This window comes from Opisthocomus hoazin, chromosome 8, assembly GCF_030867145.1.
Source record: "Opisthocomus hoazin isolate bOpiHoa1 chromosome 8, bOpiHoa1.hap1, whole genome shotgun sequence".
Taxonomy (NCBI): domain Eukaryota; kingdom Metazoa; phylum Chordata; class Aves; order Opisthocomiformes; family Opisthocomidae; genus Opisthocomus; species Opisthocomus hoazin.
Window position 1 is genome coordinate 20,165,767 of NC_134421.1, and position 27,315 is coordinate 20,193,081.

The 27,315-nt window shown below is 42.2% G+C and overlaps 1 protein-coding gene across 1 annotated transcript in view; it reads right to left on the reverse strand.

Annotated features, from left to right (window-relative positions):
• Positions 1-22,839, reverse strand: part of SLC17A8 (solute carrier family 17 member 8) — a 29,271-nt gene extending 6,432 nt beyond the window's left edge. The window contains exons 1-8 of the mRNA XM_009940124.2: positions 22,706-22,839; positions 15,283-15,535; positions 11,459-11,577; positions 6,134-6,248; positions 5,583-5,670; positions 3,266-3,352; positions 2,206-2,345; positions 520-669 (exon numbers count right to left, since the gene is read on the reverse strand). Of these exons, the coding sequence (XP_009938426.2) occupies positions 520-669; positions 2,206-2,345; positions 3,266-3,352; positions 5,583-5,670; positions 6,134-6,248; positions 11,459-11,577; positions 15,283-15,535; positions 22,706-22,806 (1,053 nt within the window). The 5' untranslated portion in view covers positions 22,807-22,839. The remainder of the gene's footprint in view (positions 1-519; positions 670-2,205; positions 2,346-3,265; positions 3,353-5,582; positions 5,671-6,133; positions 6,249-11,458; positions 11,578-15,282; positions 15,536-22,705) is intronic.
• Positions 22,840-27,315: the final 4,476 nt, after the last annotated feature.

A 27,315-nucleotide genomic window follows, 5' to 3' on the forward strand; every position in this document is an offset into this window, starting at 1 on the left:
CAACAGCCCCAACTCTCTCAGCCTTTCCTCATAGCAGAGGTATTCCATCCCTCTGAACATTTTTGTGGCCTCCTCTGGACCCGCTCCAACAGCTCCATGTCTTTCCTGTGCTGGGGGCTCCAAAGCTGGATGCAGGACTCCAGGTGGTGTCTCGCCAGAGCAGAGTAGAGGGGCAGAATCCCTTCCCTCGAACTGCTGGCCACGCTGCTTTTGATGCAGCCCAGGATACAGTTGGTCTTTTGGGCTGCAGAAATGCACGTTTCTATTTACTTACTTTGTGATTTACGTGATATGTGGTTTTTTTAATAAACTCTTTCCCAAAACAGCTTCTTATTTCTTTCCTTTTTCTAAAAATTTGATGCTAGCAAGCTTTAATTTCTATCAGATCACCAAAAGTATGTCATCCCAACTACTGGGAATTATCTATTATAATGATTCCAGAGGAATCTGGGGCTCCTCAAGCACTCTGCATCTCTTAGGGTGAGGTCTCAAGGTCATTGCTTCATCTCAGACATTTACCTTACTTATTGCAAATCCAAAGACTTCTTCAAAGTAAGCAGGCTGACTTATAAGGAGCAAATAGAATGTCCAGCTTCTGCAAAAGTTTGCCACAATGATTGCGTAAACTGGCATTGAAGTGAAAAATCTCTTCCAGGGAGTACTGAATTTCTAGGAAAAAAACCAAAATTGAGTAAGCAGAGGCAGAATAAAGAAGACTATCCAGTACATTGCATCCAATTTACATTGCAAATTACTTACAATGCAAGTGAAAGATATCTCCTGGATTAGTGCCAAAAGACAGTTAGAGAAACTTTCTTAGAATAGTTAGGATTTTTATGATGAGTACTATACGACTATTGCCCTGCTTACTGAAATTACACAAGGTCTTCTGGAATCCTGCTATTGTGATAACAGAATCAATAACAGAATCAAACAAAACTAGAGCAAACCTTGTGCCATTCCTCACTTTTTGGCAAAATGCAGTTTGAGACATTCCACTGAAAGGATTTTAAAAAAAGGGTTATCCAAGCTAAGTAACATGCAGTAGCACAGCAACAAGCAGCTACCTGCTTCAAGCTAATTCATTTCATTCAGCAAAAAAAAAAGTCTGTGGTAGAGGATTTAATTTCTATAACTTGCTTTTGGCATTTCCAGTTTCTGTTTATGCTTCAATACTCCATACAGCAGGAACAAAAAACACTTCAGAGCCCTATTCACTTATAACAGAATTCAAATCAGAAGCTGAAATATGTAACTATGGCAATATGCATTGCCATTTTCCATTTTTTTATAAATCCTAGTTGTGTTCTACAGGCAACCATATGCCTGTAGTCGTGTGTGAACACATGGTGGTGGTACTAGTGTCCTCTGCAGTAAAACCACCATACAGCAAGGGGAAAACCATGACCTGGAACAAGTGTGTGTGTCTCCAGCCAAGACTCCAGTGACTTCAGCCAAACTTCATGAGCATGCCCAAAAGGAGAGTCTGGTACTTTATACTCTCAGCAAGGCTATTACCCAAAACATGTAGAGCAAAGAGTTTGGAGTTATTTTGTTCCTGAATGTCCAAAAGTAAAAGCCAAGAAGGAACAGTTTATCAAGAAACAGATTTGGGTTTCACCACTAGCAAAAGAGTTACCTAATGGAATGGAGAGAAGTTTGATGGGATAATAGGATTTATCTTTAAGTTTCCAGGATCTTCCAGGATCCTCTCAGGGAGAGCAGTCTTAAAACAAGAAGCTGAATTGCTGTGAGAGTAAGCAGGGCAGAAACCCTGTCCTTAAACTTTCAGAATTTCAGTCATCCTTACTAAGAGCTCAAAAGGCAGCTGGATGATTAACATATACAGCTAGTTTCTTATTTAGCCATTTTGATTAATATTTTTTAGAACAAACATGATGGTTACTGAAGAGCAGGAGATGAGAATGTGTTGTTCCTCCTCTCTCCCCACTCCTTTCCCTACCTAGATTAGGGAGGCCCTGTAAGCTGAGAGCTGAAACAGCACTACATGTTTTGCCTGTAGCTGAACTCGTCCTGTCCAGCTGCATGAGCCCGATCCTGTAATTTTCATAAGAGGAAAAGCCCCTAAACATCAACAGCAAACAGTTCTGCTGCTTTTACACAGCTAATAGTACCCATCCAGTCATATGCTCATCTTGTGCAAACTGCTCACAGATTATAACCAGAAAAGCCTTTTTTACTTACACTTGCACTAGCTCGGCTGGCTCCTTCTCCAATGCTTGTTTCTATATATATCCTTTCTTCGTTGGTTATTGTTGGATGTGCAGCAGGGCTTTCATAGGCATGAAGCAGCCAGAACATGTACCAAAGAATCCCAAACATTCCTGGAGAGGCAGGAAAAGCAAAGATCCGTCTTAAAAGCCAATAAAGCCACATTTCAGTATCTGCAGGCCTTGAAGTTTGTTTCAAGAACGAATTAAACCAAATCTATATAGAAAATATGCCCAGGCAAGTAAGAAAATACAATAACTAACTCTGTGATTGTGTGCCTGCTTGCCAAGCATTTGAGCATTTTGTCACTTGCATTATGTGGTATGCATGGGGCAGAGAAAAGGCAGAAGCAAAGCTTTGTGTGGGACCTGGGGAAGGAGGAAAGCAGACAGGACATAACATGGCCACAATCTGCACAAATGAACTTCACAATCAGCTTGCAATGGCAGATCTTAGGGAGCATTCTGTGTCTCCAGAGAAAACCCATCTTAACTGGGCTGCAGATGTGCAAGGCCAGGTTTGAGCCAGCTCTGCCACATACCGCGGGAGGAAGCACGAGGCACCACAGACCAGCCATGAGGCTGTACTCGTGTGATGGGACCGCTTTGTCGAAGTAGCACTGCTTTTACTGAGGGTGGGCAGCATGCGGCAGATGTCTCAGGGTAGCAGGTTTCAGAGGCACTCAGCTCCCCATCAGCAGCATATGCTGTAGCATTCGCTGTCACTGAGCGCTCTGGAACACGTGTCACATGGAGTCTTTGTGCTACAGAGCAACCTTTGCCACTGCATCCAACCCTGTTACTGGGTGACCAGGGGCTGTAGCCTGGTCATTATAACTTTAATACATTTTACAACAGATGATTACAAAATGAAAGTTTTCAGAAGCTGCAATAAGTAGGAAATTAATTGGAATACCCATTTTCAATATCTTAATTCCCCAGAATAGCTTTGACCCATACTTGTTATACAGGTTTAACAAAACTGCTGGCAGTAGCAGTCTAGTTGCAGAGATCCTTTATCGTAAGCAACTCACCATAAATATAAAAGACTGATGACCATCCTATATACTGCACCAGCACACCTGCCAGCGGCATGGCAACCACAGCACCTGCATAAGACCCTGAGGAGAAAAAAGGAATAAGAAAACATGTCAGCTATGATAGGCGAGGCCAGCCTCCAGTGCAGATGATCCAGGCAGGTGCTTACAGGGGCAGAACTGAAGGGATGCCTCTGGCTGATTGGCACCATGCTTTCTTGTGAACATAGGGAATGGGATGGCAACTGTAAAATTTAGCTTGGAGTGGTGGGAAGGACTGGCCCTCACTGGTGTGGAATCACAAGTCTAATTTTGCAGATAGTAGGGTTGTGCCCTGTGGGTAAATGGGATTTGTAAAGCTGAAACTGATGGTAAACCACCATGCAGGCATAACCCATATGTACTGAAGTAGGGAATCCCTCCTAACCCTTTGGCATATGAGGTGAGCTCCAGAGATGCTAATGGCCCAAATTTCAGAAGCCTTCTTGCTATCCAGAAATCCTGATGGTTGCAGATGTGCTGAGAGGCTCTTGTCATGGCTCTATCCCCATGATCCCACAAGTGCTACTAGTGGAGGGGGCATTCAGACCAACCCTGAGTCTCTTTAACCACGTTTAGTTCACATCAGCGACATGAGCAAACAGCTGGAATAAATAAACAAAAGTTAACAGGGAAAAAAATGATTAAAAAAGTGGTCTGTGCCAAGGTTTCTGGCTGGGAAATACATAATATTGGTGAAATATATTTCTGAGTGACTTGTAGAAAGAGATGAGTATTTAAGTGCTTGGAAAGGAATTTCCATGAATATCCTAGGGAGAATTCATGGAATCTGGACATTTGGGCTCAGTGCAAGACGGTGCCAGTAACTTCACAAGTGAGTAATGTTGCTTTGAATTATTCTAGGAAATACTTGTAGTTTTGAGAGTATAACATACTTTGTTAATCAACATTTGTCATTGCTCTACTCATTAGCAAATACTTCTCTGCAATGGTTCACAGTGACTCTTCCCCCTCATCTCTGTGTAATTCATTTTTTCTACAGCAATAGCAAAGCCCCAGATAAAGAATATAGTCAGAAAAACCAGGAACCTGGTTAATGTGGTGTTTCCTAGTTTTTCCACTATACCTTTGCACCATTCAAGTGCAAGAATCGGCGATCTGTAACCACTACCATGGGTTCTGGGCTGCAGAATTGTTCTTTCTCTACCCGGTGCTAGGATTTCAAGGAGACAGCGTTGAGGGTGGAGGGGTTTCTCTTTTGGTGTGTTCTTCTACAGAAAATGGAGACACCTAAATAATCACTAAATCCTGGAGTCAACTGTAGGAAAAATAAAATTCCTATAATATAAAAAACTGCTTTTTTTTCTCGTTTCACTCATCCTTTTACCCTTTCTCCTGTATTTTAGTGCTGCATTTTCCCTAGCCTTTCAGTTCCACTGCAGATGGACAGACATTTTTCCTCTGACTGTCAAATATTCTTTCTCACAGACATTCATCTTCAGCCAGCTTTACCCCACCACGTGCATTTATTTTTATTGTTTTCTCTTCCACCTTTCCCAACTGCTAAGTCTTCAAAGACCTACTATTTCTGATTTTTCTCCAGTATTGTTAGACATCCAGTCACTGTTGCAATTTCCCTGTTACAAACGGGAAGGGGCACACCAAATGCAGAGGATGAGGGCATCAGAGGCAAATGGCAGAGTGAAGTAATGAGCAGTGTCTTTTCCTTCACTGCCAACACAGCACACTTGAAATTACAGCAGAATGATTCCTGCCCTGTATTCTGCATATCTGGACTTCTTAGGGTAAAAAAGCAGAGAGAGTACCTCTGGATTATATCTTACCTTCCTTACATTTACACATTTACCCAAATCCAACCTGGAGCTGTAAAGGAGATACTAACATTCACTGTTTTCTCTGGAATTAGTAGCTAATTGAAGATTGCAGGGTTACCAAAAGAGGATGAAGACATCAGGTAGGAGACAGTATGAAGAGGGAACAGCCCAAACTAGACCTGGGAAAGGGCCAGAAAAGTTTCCAGAAATGGAAAAAAAAAAGAAAGAAGGTGTGATTTCTTTCATGTGACACCTCTAGACCGATTTTAGTTTACTATGACAGGCATTCTGAGGGTTGGCTTTAAATAATAAAGTGGCGACATACTAATCAGAAAGACTCTCAGGTTCCTGAGCTCAGAGTACAAGCCGAATACAGCAAATGGTAGAGGGTTTGCATTTCTCTTTTAAATAATTAAATGAATAAAATACATCTAATAGCAATGCATACTTACATAAACCATATAAGCCTATCAACTTACCACAGAACGATGTGGTGGCCAACCTGCTTCTCTCCAGCGGAGGAGCCCACTTACTCCACATCCCATGGCAGGCTGGGTAGGTGACACCCTGTCAGACATTTCACATATCACATAATTTACTTTCACTGCATTCTTACTTCAAGCAGTTGCTGAGACTTCCCAACCTGTCTAGCTGTTTGTCACCATGGAATGATGTAGGAAGGGTTAGATAAGCCTGGAAGAGCTGTTGTTTGGGTATGAAGATGGCAAAATAATTTGGATAATCACTTAAACAGTAATGTGTTCTGGGGTAAAAATGCTGTTTGGTAGATGCAGTGGGTGGCAAAAGTAAACTAAAACAGATCAAACTGCAGCACCAAAACTCTAAACTTTGTGTTTCTTTTTAAGTAAACTTTAAAATATAAATTGGCCTGATTAAAAAATTGTCGTCTTAAATACGAGTAACAGGTAAAGACATCAAAAAACTTGACCAAAAGATCTTATGATTTTTTAAAACCAAATCTCCAAAACCAAATGATGTATACAAGGACCAAAACGGTGAGTGCTCCTACCTCCACTAGACCTTGTAGAATCCTTACAAACATCACACAACCATAATGTACTCTTGCTGCAGAAGGGATGCACATGTTCAGTGTAGATGTTAGAAAGATAGCTGCTCCAAATACCCTATGGAAAAAAATAACATGAAAGGGAGTATAGTTATTCTCTACTTTTCAGAAACGATGCTGTTCTCACGTACAGTCACAGAGACAGTCTTACATACCACGATCTCACCAGCCCAAATGCTTGTAAAGTCCTCTTATTGGAAAAAGGGGATAAATCCCCATATGGTCAGTACATTTTCTTCTCTGAATGGAACAGAAGTTTTATACATACTTAAACAAAGCTGCTGGATTTTTCTTTTTATCAGAGGAATACATATGGGTGTTGTTACTGGAGGCTAAGCTGTTTATAGGAGCCCTGGCCTGAGAGAAGCATTCCTATCCTGGGAAGTACTTAAATTCTGTTATATCAATATGGTTTAACTTAAATCAGGTAAAGTATGGTTTAAGCGCCTTTCTGAACATGGGTGTGTGCTGGTTAGTTCCACTTGCTGTGCTATTATGTATAATAGGGCTGCTGAAGATCAACTCCTTTCCAACATCACTTCTCTAAATAACAGCTACAAGTGTCGTTTGAGACTATGACATAGAACAGGCATTTCTACAAGACAACTTCTGTGAAAAATGTGATATAAACATTTTGTTGCCCTGCTTGGGAAGAGCACTTGCTGCAGCTGGGCACCAGTGAGTCGAGGCTCTAAATGCACCTGGAGCCCAGTGCCTTTGGGAAATCATTTGCAGCCTCCCAAATGCTAGCACCCGCTAGAGAAACAGGCAGCAGAAACCTCTGTGTAGTGGTAATGCATCCAAGCAGCATCCCTGAAAGTCCAGACCACTCAGAGACCCTGGGGTAACACTCAAAGCTGTCTGCCTTGCTCACCGCAGCCTGTGGGAGCTTTTCCCAGCACGGACACCGGCTTTTCTGTGTTTAATTGGAGAGTGGTGCACACTTACCGCCCTGTATCAATAATAAACCACAGTGATACTAGACATGAAAGACAGCTGGGCTACAGGGCAGTTGTTTCAGTATGGCATGGGCTGCAGGTTTGCCAGGCACTGAGGTTGCAGTGCAAGGGAAATACATCCCTGCATGCCCAGCTCATGAAAAGACATCTGAGGAGCTCATATGAAAACTGAGGCTGCTGCAACATGAAAAACACCACTGGAAACCAAGAAAGAGACTGGGAACAACCAGTTGGAACAATCATTAAAATTACTACCATTAGCAGGAAGGAGCTGTACTTGATTTATTAGATTTCATATACACATCTGGCTGTTTGAAGCTTCAGGTTTCCTTTCTGTGTAGTGAATGGGATTCAACAGCTGCATCATGCACTGTCTGAATATCAAGAGTTCATTACTCCAGCATCAGTGGAGGCTGATATACATGAGGATCCCCTCTAAGATCCTGTTACAGCACTGAAATATATCAGAACTGGCAGTAGGAGTTCTCCACAGCTGCCATGCACCATTTAAATTGAATGAATTAGTACTAATCCTCAGTAGTTTACTGTCTTCTTTGTGTTGGCTGCAATTCAAAGCCACTATGTTTGCCTCCCTGAAGACTGCCTTTGTGTGGGAGAGCTTTCATTCTGCAGATAGAAAGGTGCATCTGTTGGTGGCCTGGGGGACCACAGTATTTGGGACATGGGAGGTCAGCCCAAAGCAGCCCTGTCTTGCTCCAAGACTCAGGGGGACACCCTCGGAATGAAGCAGCCCCTTTTGTTAAAGGCCCTCAACTCCTAGCTACACTGATGTTAGTGAGCAGCATGCTGCTGTCTGTGGACTGTCATCCATGTTCCTTTTTCAAACAACTACTCAAATTCAGTGACGCTTAACAAGTTTTCAACTGTCTTGTTACGTATGTGGCATTTAAAAAAGACACATTAAGCTTCATTCTGATATATGAATGATATTAGACAGTTATTTGAAGTTGTATGATTTGGACAACAGCAATATTTCTCTCCCCTTTGATTTTTCTGCCAAAGACCTACACAGATCTTATTATGCATAGATATTTATCATGCTCCACTTCAAAATATTTATAAACTTTTAAAACCTTTTGTTACCATTCTTTTCTTATTGTTTTTTTTTAATAAGTATTCCAATTGCTTCCATTTTTGTCGCTTTTTGAAAACTTATTCACAGGAAATAGATTTCACCTCATTTTTTTCATCTAGGCTTATTATTCACAGTAGGATTAATGGTAGTATCACAGTGCAACAAATCTATAGTCGGAGATCAACACTGTGTTATCTAAGTTCTCTATACCTATTGACAAAAACAACAGTCCATGCCTAGGCAGCTCATAATCTGAATGACAAGAAAACACTCAACAGATGAACACAAAATCAAAAAAGGCTGGCAAGGCTGGTGGAGCGAAGTGACAAAGGATTTATACAGAAAACAGTCTGAAAATCTGAACTGGAATACAAAGCCTATGATCATATCTTGACATTTAGGAGACTGCTTTCAAAGCCAAGTAAACATTTAGCTGGGAAATATGTATTACTTAGCTCTCCATTATGATCGGTGAAGAAAAGAGTTTTGCACCTTTCTTCCTTGCCACTAATAGAAGTGTCAGGTCTGTTATCATCATGCTATTGACAGTCTCAGGGAACTACAACGAATTATGTAAATTAATAAGCACATGAAAGAATAAGCTGTAAGAAAGAGAACATGTTTAATTATCCAAAGAGCTAGCTCTGAAGACTGAGTTTCCAATCTTTGCTACTTCATTTAGTGCCACCTCTTCATATGCCTAGGTTGTAAATGCATCATTTATACTGGGTTTGAAAGAGTCACTTTTCTGGTACTATTTAAGAGAGCGAGTAGTGTTTCCACAAAGAGTCGGCATCTTTCAGGCAGTTCACTGCCATTTGTCCCAAAGACGTTGGTCCCCACCATGACTAAAAGTATCTCAGTTCTGTTCAATTCATTTGCGTGTTCTTCTCACTGCTGTGATCCCCGGCTAGCTGCCACTTGGAGATCAAAACAGTATTCTTCAGTGATGGGCTCCTGTTACTGAAAACCCATCTCAGGAGATACCTATGTTTCATGTATCCTTGTCACCATCAAACAATAATGAAATTATGTTTGGATGCACATTTGAGGATATCAGCAAGTTAAAGGAACATTGTCACTAAATCATTCATGAACTTTTTGGAATGCAAATCTATACCAATTTGGACGAACGTATAAAGCAGATTACATGGTATTAGATGGTTTAGGTGCAAAACCATAAAGCACTCAATATTTTCAGGTGTTCTGAGATCCATTTGAATCCTACATTATTACAGATAATTATTTACATTAGAGAAGTGCCTGGGGTGGGGGTGTCCATGTATATTCAAGGTTGCACAGTACTGAGCAGGATTTAAACAGGTGAAAAAAGAGTCTGTACCTAAATCTGCAATGTCAGTAATAAGATAGAATAACACATCTCATTGCCAGTGTGCAGCTGGGACAAAAGAATGCATTTGTCTTTCTAGAGGTAGTGGGTTCACAGACTGGCCTCAGATCTCCTGGCTTCCTGCCCCGTGTCTTAGCAAGTAACCCCTCTGTAACAGAAACTCGGCACCACTGGTGAATCTACCCAAGCTGAAACTGGTTGGGTAAACAAGGAATAAAGGAAAAACATGGAGTTGGCCAGACCGGTGAATCCTACTATGGCAAACAGAAATTCTGTTTGAGCTCAGCTTTTGGGATATTGTTGTTCCTCAGCAAATTCTACCCCTAAATCCAGTTATGATAGTCAAATCTATAACGTGACATTGTAGTATAGCATTAGATTGAGTCTGAAACTCTCATGGGGACAGAAATACAGCTTTCTGTGCATATGCACAACACATACCTAAGGAAGTAGTCTGCTGACTGAATACATTGAGTTACAGTGTAAACATAGATGAATTTACTGTTTGCAAGAAAATTAAGGAAACAAAAGCCAAATTAATAATATGCTGAATTATTCAGCCAACAAAGTGCACATCTGTGTTTTGGGGCCCTTCTGCTGCAAAAGCTGGTGGCAAGACTAGAAAGGCTGAGGAAACAATTAAGCTTAGCTAATTTGTTTGGCTTATTTGGCAGATGGAAAAATACTCTGCTTAGGCACTTGTGTGTGGTAGAGAAATGAATAATTGAGGATGCTAGTAGGGTTGAAGAAGCAGCGCAAACTGAACTCTGAGTAACCTTTTGTTACAGAGGGGAGTTGAGACTGAACTTCTGGGCAGTTCTATGGGATGACTCTGTCCTGTAGTCATTTCCATAAGGGCATATGGGTGGGAAGAATGTCCAGGCAGTCTTGTAACCCCTGTAGCTCTTTGCAGAATGCAGAGGGCCAAGTACTTTGATTTGGGGCAAAACAATATATAACTAGTCTTAAAGACCTTTTCCAATACTGAAAGCTTTTGTAGATAAGCCACATCTTGTTTGCAGAGAACGAAATGAGTACCAACCATCTTTTTTATCTGAAGATCCCAAGCGCTGTTAACATGCACATCTCATGAGCTCACTCACAACCAGCTGTCTTCAGACAGTCTCACTCTCTCTTGTGATCAAGTTCTATGTTCTGAAGACTTTTTGAACTAAAGCACAAAACCAAAGTTAGCCTTAGCAAAATTAGCTACTTTTCTTACTCTTATTTTCAAAAGCAGTTGAACTAAAAAGAAACCAGCCCGTGAACACGAGCTTAGAAAAAATCTGTATGGATGGTTAGAGTTCACCAAACAGAAATAATGAGGCTCTAATAGAAGTTCTAGGCAATCCTAATTACAGTCAGCACTGTATCCAGCCATGACAAGGATATCTGTGTGCATGAGGATGTATTTGTGTCTTCAGAACATATATAGTTGTGTAATTCCTACATGGCCAGCTTCAGTCCACAGAAAATTTTTAAAGGAGAAAGGCCAAATTTTGTTGGAAAATTCTTGTTTGGTGTTGAGTGAAAGAGTACTAAGGCAACACCTGAAAGGCAACTGCTACAATCACTGTCTGAAGCATCAGGTGTGATTTTCCTAACACTCTACAGAAAGCATTATTGTTTAGAGAAGAAATGTATAAATATTTAAGATGAACAAGCTAAATTGGGAGAATCAGCAATAGACCCATAATGGAAATCTAGTCCCATTTTTAGTTCTAGACATAAATACTGCACATTCAGTTTCAGATGCATATTCCTGAAACACCTTAGTTCACTATTTTGGTAATAATAATTTAAACAGAGTAAAACTGTCATCAGGCTTTAAAGCTTAATTCTTCTGATTATTGTTTTCTTACCTGTTAGCAGCCAATTTATTTGAGATGAACCCTCCTGGAATTTGTGTCACAATGTAACCCCAGAAAAAAGAGCCATGAATGAGTCCCACTGTCTCTGGATCCCAGTTAAATTGAGCTTTCTGTAAACAGAGAAAATGCTGTAAGATGAAGTGTGCTCCTTGTAAGATAGCCACTATTCGGCAGTCACATAGAAGTCACTCATCTCCAAATCAAGGCAGTCTCTTTCCACTGGTGTTGCTGAGCTTGAATGCCCCCAGTTAAGGCAGAAGGATGACAAATTCCCATGTGAAATTACAGCTTCTGCTCTTAGCTTTCAGTTGAGTGGGTAGGAAGGGGGAACGTCTTCAGCCAGAAGGCAGCTAATACTGGACCTTCATCTTTGACACTTTGTTGCTGCTTCCCCCTGGGCTGCTTAGTCCTGAAATGTACTCCACGTTAGAACAAATACCTGATACTTTTCAATAGCCATGTCCATAATCCTCCTGATTATCAAGGTTGTTCAGGTCCTTTGGATTGATCATCTGCCTGGTCAGGCTGGTCCTGTATTATCCATGATTCTACTTGTCAGGGACAAAGTCTGACCATCCACCATCTGCATTAAGTGGCGTGGGACCAGAAAAGGTGGTGGCGGGGTGGCGGGGGAGGTGATGGCTGAAGACAAGGCAATCTGGAAATAAAACTAGGTAACACTAGCTAGGTGACTAGTTTATCTTTTACTAACAGTGATGCCCGTTGTAGGGCTGGATTTGGATAAAGAAGGCCACCCATAGGCTGACCGTAGATGGTTCCTAGCCAAAAACATCTGCAACCAAGAGAAATGCTTTCACCATACACCTGATCCTTGGATACCAAGAAGTTTCAGTCTTCTCAAGGGTCTTCCTGAACAAGGACATTCCTGTTCTCTGACAATCCTGTTTGACATACCTTGACAGCCAAAGCTCAGGGCAAAATATAAAGGAACTGAAGAAAAGAAAGGTGGATCCAAGGTGCCCCTCCTGCCCTCCATTCTCAGAGGTCAGACAGGGCCTGGCTCAGTATAATCCCGCTAATGTAAGGTCAGTGTCTAGTTTTTCTCCTTGAACCCTCAGTTCAGAACAACTGTTTTGGAGCAAAGATAAACCATGATGTTTTGCTTCATGATCATTTTTATGCTAATCACACAGCAGGGAAAGATGGCTAAGCATCATGTGAGAGGAAGCAGCACAGATGTCTTTTCGATTCTGAGTTAAAACTGTCACTGAAACACTACAGAAAAATGAAAACTAGAGTGATAAATCTTAACATCTCTTTTTTCTGTGTTAGTTTCTGTGTGTAAAAACAAGAACTTGTTTTCCCTGGTAGGCTGATTTTCCCCAAACAAGCAAATTAAAAATCAGCACATCATTTGACCTGCAGGGAGAAAGGTGGCATTAATTAGCCAGACATGTTTACAGAAGGCTAAAGGATTTCCCTCCCCATCAACATGCTTTCTGAAAAATGGCTCACTTTCCTGTGCTGAGTTACATGTCTGTTTTAAATACCTAATTTTCTACTAGTGATTTCCAGCTTAGTTTCTATGTAGTGTTAATTTCTGAAGGCAGAAACATCATGAGACATGGAGTAAGTTCATGTATCAGGAGGTGCTGATGTCCAAACAGAATAATTTGAGATATGTGAGAGAATTTTGTCCAAATTTTCTCAAACTACCTCTTCTGAGCTTCCCAGCCTATGCAGGCACACCCTTTTTCTTGCTCCAGGGTGAATTATAGAACTGGGAAGTCCCAGCAGCACCACAGGGAGCAGGAATTAGACTGAACAACTACAAATTCAGAATCAAGTCTAAGCAGCAAGAGCTGGTCAGAGGAGACTGCAGAAGAGGAAGAACTACAATCATAGAATCATAGAATACAAGGTTGGAAGGGACCTCAAGGATCATCTGGTCCAATCTTTCATGGCAAAAGCACAGTCTAGACAAGATGGCCCAGCACCCTGTCCAGCCGAATATTAAAAGTGTCCAGTGTTGGTGAATCCACCAATTCCCTGGGGAGATTATTCCAATGGCTGATTGTTCTCATTGTGAAAAATTTTCCTTTTGTGTCCAATTGGAATCTCCCCACGAGTACCTTCTATGCATTACCCCTTGTCTTTTCCATGTGACTCCTTGTAAAAAGGGAGTCTCCATCTTCTTTGTAGCCACCTTTTAAATACCAGAACATGGCAATAAGGTCTCCCCTCAGCATTCTTTTCTCAAGGCTGAAAAAACCCAGTTCTCTCAGCCTTTCCTCATATGGCAGGCTTCCCAGTCCATTGGTCATCATTGTGACCCTTCTCTGGACCCTGTCCAGCCTGTCCACAACCTTTCTGTATAGCGGGGACAAAAAATGAACACAGTATTCCAGGTGTGGCCTGACAAGCGCAGAGTAGCGTGGGATAATAACTTCTTTATCTCTGCTGGTGATGGCCTCGTTGATGCAATCCAGCATCCTGTTGACTTTCTCTGCCACAGCAGCACACTGTTCACTCATATTGAGCACGTTGTCTACCAGGACCCTCAGGTCCCTTTCCACAGAGTGGCTCCCTGATAGAAGACCCTTCATTCACTTTGGTAAATCTTTCTGGGGTTTATTGAGACTCATCAGAAACACTCTGCTTGATAGCTAGGAAAGGGAGAGAAAAATACTGAAGGACTGGCCATGGCATCATGTGGAAAGGGAAGGAAGATTCGTTTAAACCCCAGCACTAGAAGCATAAGCATTGTCTCTGGTCTTTGCAGATCAATAAGCTACTATCACCAGGAGTGATGTAGGCAGGTATACTTTTAACTTTCAAAATATGCTATAGACACTTTCTGAACTTTTTTTTACCAAAAGTTAAAATACCTGGGAGAAAACCTGATGAATAATTGCACAACTTTTCATTCATCTCTAGAAATATGACAGAAATTTATCTGCCTCTCTGGGAGATGTGTTTTGTTTTAGGGAATGTGCTAACAAAAAAAGGGTATCCATGGGCTGGGGGAAGCCTCCATTCCCTGGGAGGGTCTGATGATGCTTTTATCCTCTGTAGTGGCTTTTCTCCTAGACCTCAGAACATGGGGAATCATCAGGTAAGAGTCAATATTCCTGTGAATAATTTGTTCGGACAAAAGTATCCAAAAATAAGTCAACAAGTAGAACAAATGTAAAGGTTCAAGTTCATAAAGTCCATAAACAGACTCATGATATCACAGTCGTATACAAGGCAGGACTGAGGAAAGTCAGGTATGCACTGAACCTGCAGTTCCTTGGGCACATTGTTAAAGCTTTGTAGGCATGTCCTGTGAACCACATGCCATCTCCTGCAAATATGAAAATAGCTTGGCACGTACCTCTGAATACCTCTAGACAGCAGTTCACATTGTCAATAACCTGTAAAAACCTGCTGCCTTATTGCCAATGACTTCTTCAATGTCTTGAAAGACATCTACTGATCTGAATAATTCCTTCTGTAGCAGCATCAGAGCACGCTTCCCTGAGAGACAGTACATAGTAAAAGCTTCTGCCACCACAACAAAATCTGTCTACAACTGAAAGATCAGGGATCTGATAGACATGCAAGCCAATTCAATTATCATTTCTGCTACTTACATCCTGTATGACATTGCAAATCCTTAGACCTTACAGATTTTTAATTTGACTTAGAGACCTAACTAGGAATTAAGCATGTACACATCTATATGAATCCAGACTCATGCGTCTCCCTGGCTCCATTTTTGATCTGTGTATACACAGTACCTTGATATGTGTTGCTTCAATCATTTCGCAATGAGGTCTGCTCAGAACAGCGAAAGGAAGATGATTTCTCACCTGTAGCTCTGGTTTTCCATTAACATAGACGGTGTTATTGTTCACCATTTCCACGATGGCAACACCCAGGTTGCACCTAATTCCGAAGGAGATGCAAAAGCCCAGACCACTCATTATCGCAATGATGTAGCGCTTGGGCAGCCCACAGCAGTAGCAGTCGCATGCTGCCGGCTTGCGGGTGCTTGCCTGCACAGGCCGCCCCTCTTCTGTCAGCTCAATGTGATCCTCCTCTACGTTGGTGCCATCGATTTTCCTAAACAGGTGAAAAAAAGAGAAAACAAAAATGCCTTATTGTCTCAGTAAAATTTGCTGAAATGTAGATGGGCAGTTGCGTCCTCCGGTCAGCTGCTAGATCATCTCCTTGCGAGGCGTTTGTCTCTTGGTGGTGTGATGAGTTAATGCTGGCCATGCTGTGAAAGGTCAGCATAGCCTCCACTTTTTTGTGAACGACCTCTGAAGTCTGTAAATCCAAGCCATCTACCCAGACAGCTAGCTGGAGAAGTGTTCACAGGATATTCATGAGCTTAATTATAAGAGCTCTACTGAGCTCTGTTGTGATAAATTCCACTGATTGTTAGGAAAATATACATATGAAGAAATTAATCATAATTTCTAATTAGATCCACTAAGCAGAGCTGGCAGTACATTTCCAGAAAAGGGCAAATGCAGCACAAAGCATGGTGCTGCTTAGCCCAAAACTGCCTGTGAATTTATTTTCACCCGTGAGACAAAAATCAGGGCTACACTGCAGAGGAGAAGAGGCTCTGGTGTCAAAAGCATCTATTTAATGTGTAAAAGATCCAGGCTCAGACCTTTTCTGCCTGAAGGGCTTTGAAGCCACATGTCCCCTCTTCTCTGAAACATCCTTTCACCACAAGGACCTGGGTCACTGCAAGGTGAACCCCCACAACTCCTATTGTTGAACGCATTGCCCTTTGTGTAAAATACTTTATATTAAATGAGATCTGAAGTAAGACAGTGACTTTCTGGGCTGTTGATTCACCACTCCTCTTCAGCAGAGCAATTTTGGTGTGGCAACTGCAGCGTGCTTGGGAGGAACCAGGAAGGAAGCAGTCAGGGATGCGGGCTCTCCCATTTAGTCAGGGTAGGAGCAAATGGTACCCAGCCACTTCAGCCTGCGAGGGGCTGCTCACCAGCTATGGCTAACACCGCAGCACAGCTCCTCCGGCTTTGTGTATCCAGCCTTTCGTTTTCCTACAAGCACCCCAGCTGAGACATTCATATTAAACAAAATGGCACTTCCCTGTGGACTGGAATTGCGTGATAGTGCAATTAAAAATTAATTTGGCCTCCCGGTCTGATTGGAGATATTAACACCCTGTGCTATAGGATCAGGGAACGTCTCTGGTAGAACAGGTGAGGTCAGAAAGAGCTGAACACACATCCCTGGACCCAAGCTAAATAATTCCTTTCCTAATATTAACTGCCCATGCCTTTGTTTCAAATGCAGAATATGGGTTTTCTGACATGCTGAAACACTTCAGCAGACAGTTAGCTGTGGATACATGGTTAGCCCACTGAACACTACCCGCGAGCTTAAGGTTAAGTGCTTGCTGTAGGAAGGCCTCGATCAGCAGCTACAATACAAAGCCTTTCAGTTTTGGCATCGCTTTGAAACAGTGAGCTCAGGATCCAGCTCCTTTTGTGTCCGCATTGGAGTTACTCTGAGTACTATGAATATATGAACAGTTCCTTAATCTAAAGGAAGCCCAGCTTGCCACATGAGATGATGAAATGATTTCATTCACTCGTTTCTGATAAGGAGTAACTTATTTCCTTCTTCCACACATCTGGCTGAGTGTATCTGAACTCTAATGCACTTCGGTTTTCCACATAAAAATTGGTTATAAAGAAATGTTGACAGAGCATACATAGATGAGCTATACCAGGCTGATCTAAAGAGTAGCTGTTTGGGTCTTTTGGGAGAGCAGTGTTGGCTTAATCACAGCTTTCTCTAGTTGCTGCAGGTCTAATGTACTATCCATAATCTGAAAGATAGTACTCTATACTAAGGGTTTTGCAAATATAGTTGGTAAGTGTGGCTTCCTAGGGTGCTTACTGTGGACTTAAATATATCTTTCCAACATGAAGTTTCACTTAAAAACCTCAGCACTTCTAGGCGTTAGAGCTACAGGCTGACTGATGCATCATTTACTAGATTATTCCTTTTTACATCGTATCATAAAACCATTACTTCAGCCTTTGTCTCAGCAAAAAGAAAAAAAACATGTTGCAGTCTATCAGCTCACATTTCCAAGAAAGACTAGAATCAGAGTGTTTTGGGCCAGAACGGAACTCCCAGGATCATTTGATTTAATCCCTTGCTCAAAGCAGTGCTAGTTGCAAAGTTAGATCATCAGCTCATTGTCAGGCTGGAGGGAAGGCTTTGCATTAAAGCAAGGTAACACAGGAAATGTGATATTACTGTGGTGTTATTGAAGGTGATTGAGATCTTACGATTCACTGGCAGGGAAACAGCATTTGTTAGTGAAATGAGAGTACATATAGTCATGCAGGCAGGCACTTGAAAAGAAGACACCATATATTCCATGCTCTGTGTGCTAACATAGGTAGATGTAAACTGTATATAACATAAAAAAAAAAGACCTCAGGAAGTTAAAAGACAGTTGAATAATTATTTTTTAGAACTATTGTCATCTCAAGAGAGTTATTAACAAACCCAAAGAAGTAATCTAATTGTCTTCTTCTAACATAATCTAAGTTATTGATTAAATTAAATCAAAGCACATTTTTTCAAAGTTATATACCTTTACCAGGTGCTCTATTTATAAGCGAGACATTAGAGTTTAATTGGTGAATTATTTTGGGCAGCTGGCAAAGATTAGACACATCATGCAAAACCAAAACAACTGTTCCGATCTGGACATTTTCAGCTGGCTGTCAATTCAGATAGGCATGAAAATATCCTTCTGCTCCAAATTCACTGTCAAAAGTGGTGAGCCAGGACTAGCACTATGGGCCAACATTGCCTCTGCAGAGAAATTAATTGGTTTGCAATTGTGTTCAACTACTCATTAATAAAAGCAAGTTGAGGACTGATCCATCTCCCCAAATCCACACAGTACATTTCATAACCCAAAGCTTAGTGTTAACCCTGCTATAGCATATTTGTCTTGAAGAAAAATATATTGCAATAGTATTCCAAAAATGGAGCCAGGATGAAGCATTAGCAGTGCAGACATTCACAGACCCAGTGTTTGACCTAGCTTTTTGGCTTTATTTTACTGAACAGATATATAATGAAGGTATGGCAACTCCATGAAAAGATGAGAAATATATCTTCCAATTGAGCTGTATATTTTGGTAGTGCCACTGAAAGTTTTCACTAGTTGTACATCAGTGATTTAGAAGAAAACTGCTTCAGAACCAGGGCTCTCCTCTAATTACGTGACTAACTAATGCAGGGGAGCATTTTGTTGCATGTTTCCTTTTTTCAGCAAACATACAAATTTGGCAAGTAAGAAGAGCTAAGCTATTTGAAATTATGTGCATCCATGTTCTGTGCCTAAATGGCATAACTGTATACAAAAATCCTCTTCTTTATTGAATGACTTTACTCTGGCATATACAGAATTTTAGAAGAATGAAAGAAGTTTCAAAAATTCCTATCAGTAATTAAAAAAATCCCTAGAACACATATACATTCATCAATCTATATTTATAGGATTTTAGCATAGGAATTAGTTGTATTTTCAAATGGTAAAGTGGGGGGACTAGAATCATACCCCACACAAAACCACATAGATTCTACAAAAATGGGCAAATGCTAATACTTGCCACATGTTAGAACATGTTCTAGAATGACTTTTATCAGATATTAGTCTTTCACAGAGAGCTGCAGCACAATCGTGCACCTCACACCTACAAATCCAGCATCAGTCATCACATGCAACAATTCTCAATGATCCTGGCATAACTTCAGAAACCTACACACTGGCTAGCAAAAAATATAATTTATCCAAAAGCAGATACAATCACCTGGGATCTCATTTACTTTCTGGCGATTTGCCCAGGTAATAATTGTCCACACCAAATCCTGCAACTGATGCACTGGTACAAAATCCCAGTACAGACAGGCAAACCCTCATAGTTTGCTCAGCGCATGGGACCTCTCCGTGTGGTTTCTGCACGGCATTTGCATTGAAACTCACGGCATGTCTTGAATGTACACATGGTGGGACTGCATCTCACCAGTGCTGTGCTCGCAGTTTCTCCTCAGCACAGCCTCTATGAACTGGAGGGATGCCCCATGGGTGCTGCAATGCAGCGCTCCACATGTGTCTTGTGCCATTGCTCTACACCTTTGTACAAAGGCCCTTGCACAACTCACACACCAGCTGAGCCTGGGCACCCCGCATTTCGTTCACAGAGCTGCGTGGTCTGTGGTGTGCTAAACTCTCTGTACTTGTGTGCAAAATTCGAGAGGATTGAAGGCTCTGATCCAGCGCAGGTGGGGGAGCCCTGTCCAATGCAAGGGTGTATCGGTCTGCTTCAAGTTGCAGTTTTTAGCAGATTAGGCAGTCTAATTCATCAAGGGATAGCTGCAGCAGCCAGAGCTACACCTATGGGGCCCAGACTACATACAGCAGCTGTGTGACATGGCCTATATGACTTCTGACATTAACAGTGACGTTATTGAGTTGTAAACCCACATAGTCACTTCCCACGTCACCAGTAAGCCCACAGTTGCTGCTAGCTGGTCCAAGACTCCTGAAATCCTCAGAGTAGGCAGAGCCTGAGATTTTACTTTAGTTCATGAATTTTTCTTTGACTACACTAAGTTCACAGAAGGCCCAAAGTGTTTGTGCCTGCCAAGCAGCTCTGCAGGAAAAGCTTTCTTTTCTGGGCAACTTATAAGACTCGCAGAGCCCCAGCTCTGATATCCGTTCACCCAAGCCTTGAACTCTCTAAACTTTGTTTTTTGTTGCTCCCCCGCTGTATTTAACTAATCAAAGAAAAACCCAGTTTTGCATAAAAACTTATTTTGTAGAAAAGATCTAAAACTTCTTCTAAGATCTGACAAATGAAACCGCTGCAACAGCCTAAAGAAAGGACGCATCTCGGGTCTCGTCAGCTCAGTCTCCCTTGTCACCCTTCCAGGATCCAGCTACCCTAAAGTAACCTCCTGTGGGCAGACTCATGTTTTGCAGCACCCAAAAAATAAGTTGAGGTTGTTACACACCTATGAGGAAGCAGCAATTTGCTTTATGCTGCATGTGCTTTAGCGCTTGAACTTGTCCGTGGACGATTGCTATGGAGCAGCCGGTATCTGGCAGCTGGTCTTGCCAGACACTGGCTTCTGGATCTGCTCTGCTGTTTGCAAGGCAGAGGAAATGTGGTAGGAAGGCAGAGACTCATCATATTTACCAAAGCTAAAAAGTATATTTCTACCCACTTTGCTAGTTTTGATCCCACATCAACATACGGCAGTCAGTGAAACCACACTTGGAGACCTAATCAAGAATGCACTTTAATATCATTAATCACCTATCAAATGCTAGAAGAGAAACCAAATTCTTTGCTGATTTACACCATAGTAAAGCCAATTGGACTAGATGAAAAGCAAAGTCAAGGTTGCAGCTGGTACATATACCTATGTACCATCAGAGAAGAATAGAAGTGTATCCTCTGGTTTGCAGCCTAAGCTGTAGAGAATGAAGTTCAAGTTAAACACATGCATGTTTCTTTCCTTACAGAAACCTTCAAATATGACTGCGTATTTCCTAAGAGACTGCTCAACTTGCAGCAATTCTTACTTAGATCTGATGGCAGACATAGTAAAAAACTATTGTTCGGATTTATTTCCCCTACTGGCTAGTACATCTAAGAAAGGCACTCATACACATACGTTTAAAACAGAAAATAATTAAGTCCAGCAAACTTTCTTGTGTCTCAACTCAGATTTGGTTTGGTTTGATTCAGTATAATAGTGCTGAAGTTGGATGCCGGTACTATCAACTATGTAGGACCCAGCACGACGTCCTTGATACATGGCTACAAGATGAGAATCATCTGGATAATTTAAAGCTTGTATACTATTTCCCCATAGCAAACTCAGTGTACTGCCACATCACATACTCACTAAATACAAGCCCTACATGTATTTGGTCAAATTAACCAGCAGATCCCATAGCAAAGAGAATTTATGGTTGAATAAGTGACTTCACTTGATGTTTTAAAAGAAAAATGGAATCCCTGGAATTACTGTAGCATATCGTAAAAGTAAAAAGAGCAACATGTCAGACTTCACTTATAATACTGTAAATGAAGAAAAGTTAAGATGAAACTGTGGAACACAGATACTCTGGTCACATGGTATAGAAATAGTGTAACTGGCAATCTACCAGTGCATCTTAGTAAGTTCTTTAAAAGCGTACATGCTTATTTTCTTGCACATATGTGTTGTAGTATAATACATGTAAACCATTATACATTTTCTTGTGATCAAAAGCAGGTTTAGATGTGCCAAGAACTGTATCTCGACTCAAAATTGCATTCCGCAAAGAAAGTAAAGGAATGGATACGAAAGCAAATGCAATTCAATCACTAAAAATATGGTCAGTTAAAATGCTGGCCTGATCCATACAATGATTTAAACCACTTAACATCAAGCATGCAAGAAATGTCACTGAACCCTCTGTCTCTCATCTGTGGGTTACACAAATAGATGTTGTCAGTGACCATTACTAATAGAAATAATCTTCCATTTAAATGAGAAATCTCTTTCCCTTTATGAAACTGGTCATTTGTTACATTGTATTTTCATTTATTAAAAAATGAAAATCTTTCAGTTTGTTGTTTCATAAACTGTCAGATTAAGATAAAAATCTTTAATTTTTTTTCTCTTTTTGCTAGCAAACAGCTCCTTTTCCTTTTTATCTTTCTAATTTGTTAGTCACAGTAAATACACACATACACATCTCTGCTTAATACATTTTCTCTTACTGATTCGGAACAAGATTTTCAAAAAGGCCCCTGTAATTTAGGAACATTAAGTCAAATTTCAAGAGTGGCATCATTTGGGAGTGTTGATTTCCACTAAACTGTCAGGTTTTCCCATGCAAGCTAAACCACAGAATTATTCACATTTAATTATTTAAAAGTATTTTAATTAAAACAGTTTTTCATGCTCTTTGTAATATTAGAATACTGTTTTATAACTTCTTTTCACCTTTTTTTGTTTAATATAAGTATTCTATAATCATAAGCTGTTGCAACAGTGCTCCTTTTACATCTGTCTTGCAGCGAGGTGTCTCTCACTATCTGAACTCAGACATTAATTTTGCACTTCTAAATTCTATGTTTATACATTTTTCTGTACTTCATTTCTCTTTAGTAAATTGAACCAATGGACCTGTCTGAGAATTTTGTCGGATTTTACCTTCTCAGATTCCCCAGCGAGTCACTAACGGTGTTCTTCACCTCTTCCTTTCCTGGGTTAAAAAACCTTTCCTTCAGTGAACTGAACCCTTTGAAAGGCATTTTGTCTTTCTTCTTTAGTAAATCCCTTACGTTAAGAAGCGTCCACTTCTGCTGTCATATTTCCCGATGCCAGACTCAGGAGCCTTCACCAGTCCCCTCCGTGACCTCTGCAATAACAACCAGTTGCTCAAGAAAGGAGCATGGAAGAAAAAAAAAATTAAAAAAAAAAATCAAAATAGATGTTCCAAAGCCAGAAAGTCAATCGGCAAGAGCTCTGGAGTGAAGCCCCCTTGCTCAGGGACTCGGCGGAGCCCTTGCAGCAGCTCCACCGTGCATCTGCCCAGGGTCGGGTACCTGTCCGGGGACGACGGGTCCAGGGGCCGCAGCTGGGGAGCTGGAGGTGCTGCCAGGGGTCCCGGGCAGGTCCTGGCTGGTGTCCCTGGGCAGGTGCTGCTGCCTGCAGTGGGGCGAACCTCAGGCTGGCTGCCTGGGGCTCACCCTCAGCGCCTCCCTCCCTGCCTCCCTCCCTCCCTCCCCTGCCTCTTTCGCAGCGAGATCCTGTGCAAGGTGGTGCTATAGTAACGGACACAATACCTGTCCGCAAGCCACTCCAGTTCGTTAATAAGACCTCATCTATGGCATGGGTAAGAAGTTTATTAAACATTTATGAGTCCTTTCTGCAGGGAGGGAATTATTGCAAGCTACAGTTCCCGTTCACTACGTACCCCCTGCCCAGATGAGCCCCCCTACCCCAATGCACCTGCTGGTTTGAACCCAGAGCCACCTTCACCAGCTTGGTCATTTATTATTGATGTTCCCAGGCCCTTGGGCAGACAGCTGCAGAGGTGCATTGGTGCGATGCTGTTTGAATAAGCAATGAAAGACTGGCTATAAGTTAAATGCATTCCATTTTTGAAACATGAAGTGGCTGAAAGAGGTGAATCAGTCCAACTCAGCATGACTTCATGACAACAACACAGTTTTCCTAGCATGGTGGAAAGTATTTAATGAAAACACTTGTGGAAATGCAGCCTGCCAGTACGCTCATCAAGCCTGCGTGTTGGCTGGAGTCAAATGAAGAAATTCGGCTTTTGGCAAGGCCTCAGTTATGGGGTTTGGGTTATGGATGACAAGAAAAAAAAAAAAAGTGCCCCATCTCACATTGGTTTTGGGCTCTTGCCAGACCTTCCCTGTTCTTTGAGTGGAGGGGAAGGCAGAAACCTTCTAGCTTGTTAGAAAAATGGAAAGCTTTGCAAGTGCCACGTTCCCCTTACTCTCCGAAGGAAAGTTAAATTAAGAGCCTGTCAGTGCCTTGTCAGGCCACAGCAGGAGAAGAATTGGTTTTCCCTGGAAGACCTCGCTGTGAGGAGCTGCGGGGAGGGCAGGTGGGCAGCTGCCCACCCACCAACCCTGGATGCTGCTCGGCAACTGGCCGCCTGGTGCCCCTGAGCAAGCTGCTGTGGCTCTGGTCCCTCCCCACTGCCCTACGCTTGTCATTACCCTTCCAAGCACAGGGGCCACGCTTTGCCGCCTAACTTCTGTTCAGAGCTTGGTCTACCCAGACTCTACAGAGAGAGAAGGAAAAAGAAAGTGAAAAAGCTATTCCTCCAGAGAAACAAACCAGATCTAAGTTATTTTCAGACTCCTCTTTTGGGTGTTTGAACTGAGTGAGTAGGATTGAGTGGGATGTAAATCTGGGCCAAAGCAGGGCAAGGACTATCCACCCCTTCATTCCCGCCCTGGCTCCTTGCACAGGCCACCAGTCTCTGTGTTTTAGATGTCTCCATAATACAATACCAAATAGCTGGATTTTTCCAGCTGCACTGCAAAGAAGGGGAAGGCGAAAGAGAAGAGGAGAGGGAGAGGAAAGGGAGAGGAGAGGAGAGGGAGAGGAGAGCAAAGAGAAGAGCAGAGAGAAGAGCAGAGAGAAGAGAGCAATACTTGGGAGCTGAGGAAGTTTTGCTTGGCTGGAGTCTCTTCGGTTGCAGAACCGGTTACAATTTCTTTCTCACCTTTGAATAATTCCTGTGCTGTAGAGCAGTATTGGCAAACTCCAGGCTCAGCACACCTAACTCACGCATTTGTCCTAGCAGGCAGTCCTCCCATAGCAAGCAGTACATGCAGCTAGGGCCATGGGGACAGCCAGCTCCCAGCACTACATACCCTGTAGCCTGTAGCAGGGCTTCTCTGGATGTATTTCTGTCCAGCTGGGTTGAACAGCAACTGCTCTTACTGCCAGCTCAAGAACTGCCTGGTCAACCCTCCCTGTAGCATGTCTTGCTGCCCTGGGAGCAGCTGCACCTCCTCCTCACACCACTCAGGCTTGAATCTGGCCATCTCCACAGCTAAGCAAGAGGAGGCAATTCCTTCTGGTTTCTCACTCCGGACCCCTGGCCCTGGTGCACCCTGGCCCGCCGGGACATGCTGACAGTCAGAACAACAAAGTCACCACCATGGAAAGGAGCACAGGCCCAACACAATCACGTGCATACATCAGAACAAGGGCTGCAATTTTCAGAGGGCACACAGAAAACAAATACCAGCAGGCTAACTGCCAAACATCAGAGGTATGTATGTCTGTAGGGATATACATATATATATATATATACACATATATATATATGTATGTGTGTAGAAGCGTATAATGAAATTGTCTTGTATTTACACAAATATCTATTTGCTAACGTTTGGGATAGTTTCCTGAGTGCTCTTAGGGCAGCTGAACACCTGGAACTGTGGAAGAACCCAGTTCCAAAAAGGACATGGTGTAAATCTCAGTGACAGGAATTCACCTTGGAAGACTGGGGGCTCAAGCTGGAAAGTGATGTTCAAGACTGGTATCTCCCGGCAGCCATGGAACAGAGGATTTTAGTTTGTCCTTCTGGTCCCACTTCAGTTAAAGAGAGCACAAAGCAGACACAAGAAAGGAGCTACGCTCAAAATTTAGTGCTTTGTTCACTTACCCACGCATTCTCTAATTGTATTTAGCACAAAAGTCTTAAGTCTGTCCTTCGTGCATTTGGGAAGGCATCAAGGAGCTCCCTCAGAGATACGTCCCGGCTGGCACCCGGCAGGGTGCGTTCCCATCACGGAGGGAGGGGCTCTCGTTAGCGATATTGCCCACCTCACCACTGGCAGCATTGTACATCTCTCACAGCAGGTTTCACCTCTCCCTCCTCTGTACGCTTCGAAGTTCTTCCACTGCCTACAGTTCTGCAGTGCCGCAGCAGTGACCCCTTCTGAAATTCACTGAACCTTTCCCTAAGGCTTGAAGAAGTGGTGTTACCCACCCTCACTTCTCTGTAGGGAGGATGTTCCACAGGAGCAGTGCTGCTTCTCCGCTTCCTCCTCCCCAGGTTCACAGGGTAGTAAAATGCCCTGACTCCAAAACGCTGCTGCAGAGGGGGTCACCGCAGCTTTGCAGTGCCCTGCTCCTCTTGGGGCACCACCCAGTTCCCAGCAAGGATGCACTGGATGAGGCCACGGCAGTCCCCTTGTGAATAAACCCAGCAAACATTTTTGAGCATCAGCAGTGGAAATCTCTTCTCTTCCTTAACAAGACCTAACACAATATCCCTTATGGACCCAGTTGTCATTGTTCCTACTTTTTCCTTTCCTGTTTTAGCCCTATGCCTTAATTTTCTTTGGCAGAAACTAAATTACCCCCTTGTGATACACATTCTGATGCCTCAGACCTTCTTAAAACACATTCTATTACACGATATCATTGTAAGTCAGCTGTTTGCAAGCTAGAATGTACGTCCAAGACACAGCATGATTTACGCCTGCACTTCCAAAGTAATAGTTTGCAAAATTAAAACTGCTCCTGGCTTACACAACTTGTAGCTACCGCTGCAACTACAGACTCATGTCCCCAAAGACCTCTAGTAAGACTGTATTAAAACTGTATTTCAGAGACAGTATGGACATGAAACAAGCATGCAGACAGCCACTGCTGTGGGCTTATATACTATCATTACCTCGAGCGCTCAAAAATGAAATGAGCTGTAAGAAAACTTGGAAATTGGTCAAGATCACATATAGGAGATGTGCCGTTTTAACAATAGCTGTGCCTGGCAGACACAGAGCTAGATTTGGGATTGCAGCATCCCCTTAAGAAAACTAAGCATGAAAATGTCAGAGCTAGCAGTAAACATAACTCTCACCTGGAAGAAGAGTTGCTACAGGTGCATATAAATGTACACCTGGAGGGTGTCTAATTTGTTACCGTTATTTCTTTTGTTGAAAAGCCTGGGAAAATCATCTTTATGCTACTCCTACTGTTTATTCCTCAAAATAACTGTTGAGGTAAAGTCTTTTCCACATTTAAGGGGAGAATTTTGCTCCTGGTTTCAGCGCAGACTGGATAGCATACACAGCGTGCTTCTGTTAACTATGATTCCTGATACAGCCTTGCAACCAGCCACTTCTCCCAGTGTTTGTAAAATACAAAATTTTTAACACTTTACAAATATTTAATCGTCATAGTCATTCACACCCTGACACTAATGTCCTGGGAAAGTCAATTTAACTTTTTGGTGTCTCTGCTGAACCAACATAAAGCTGCTG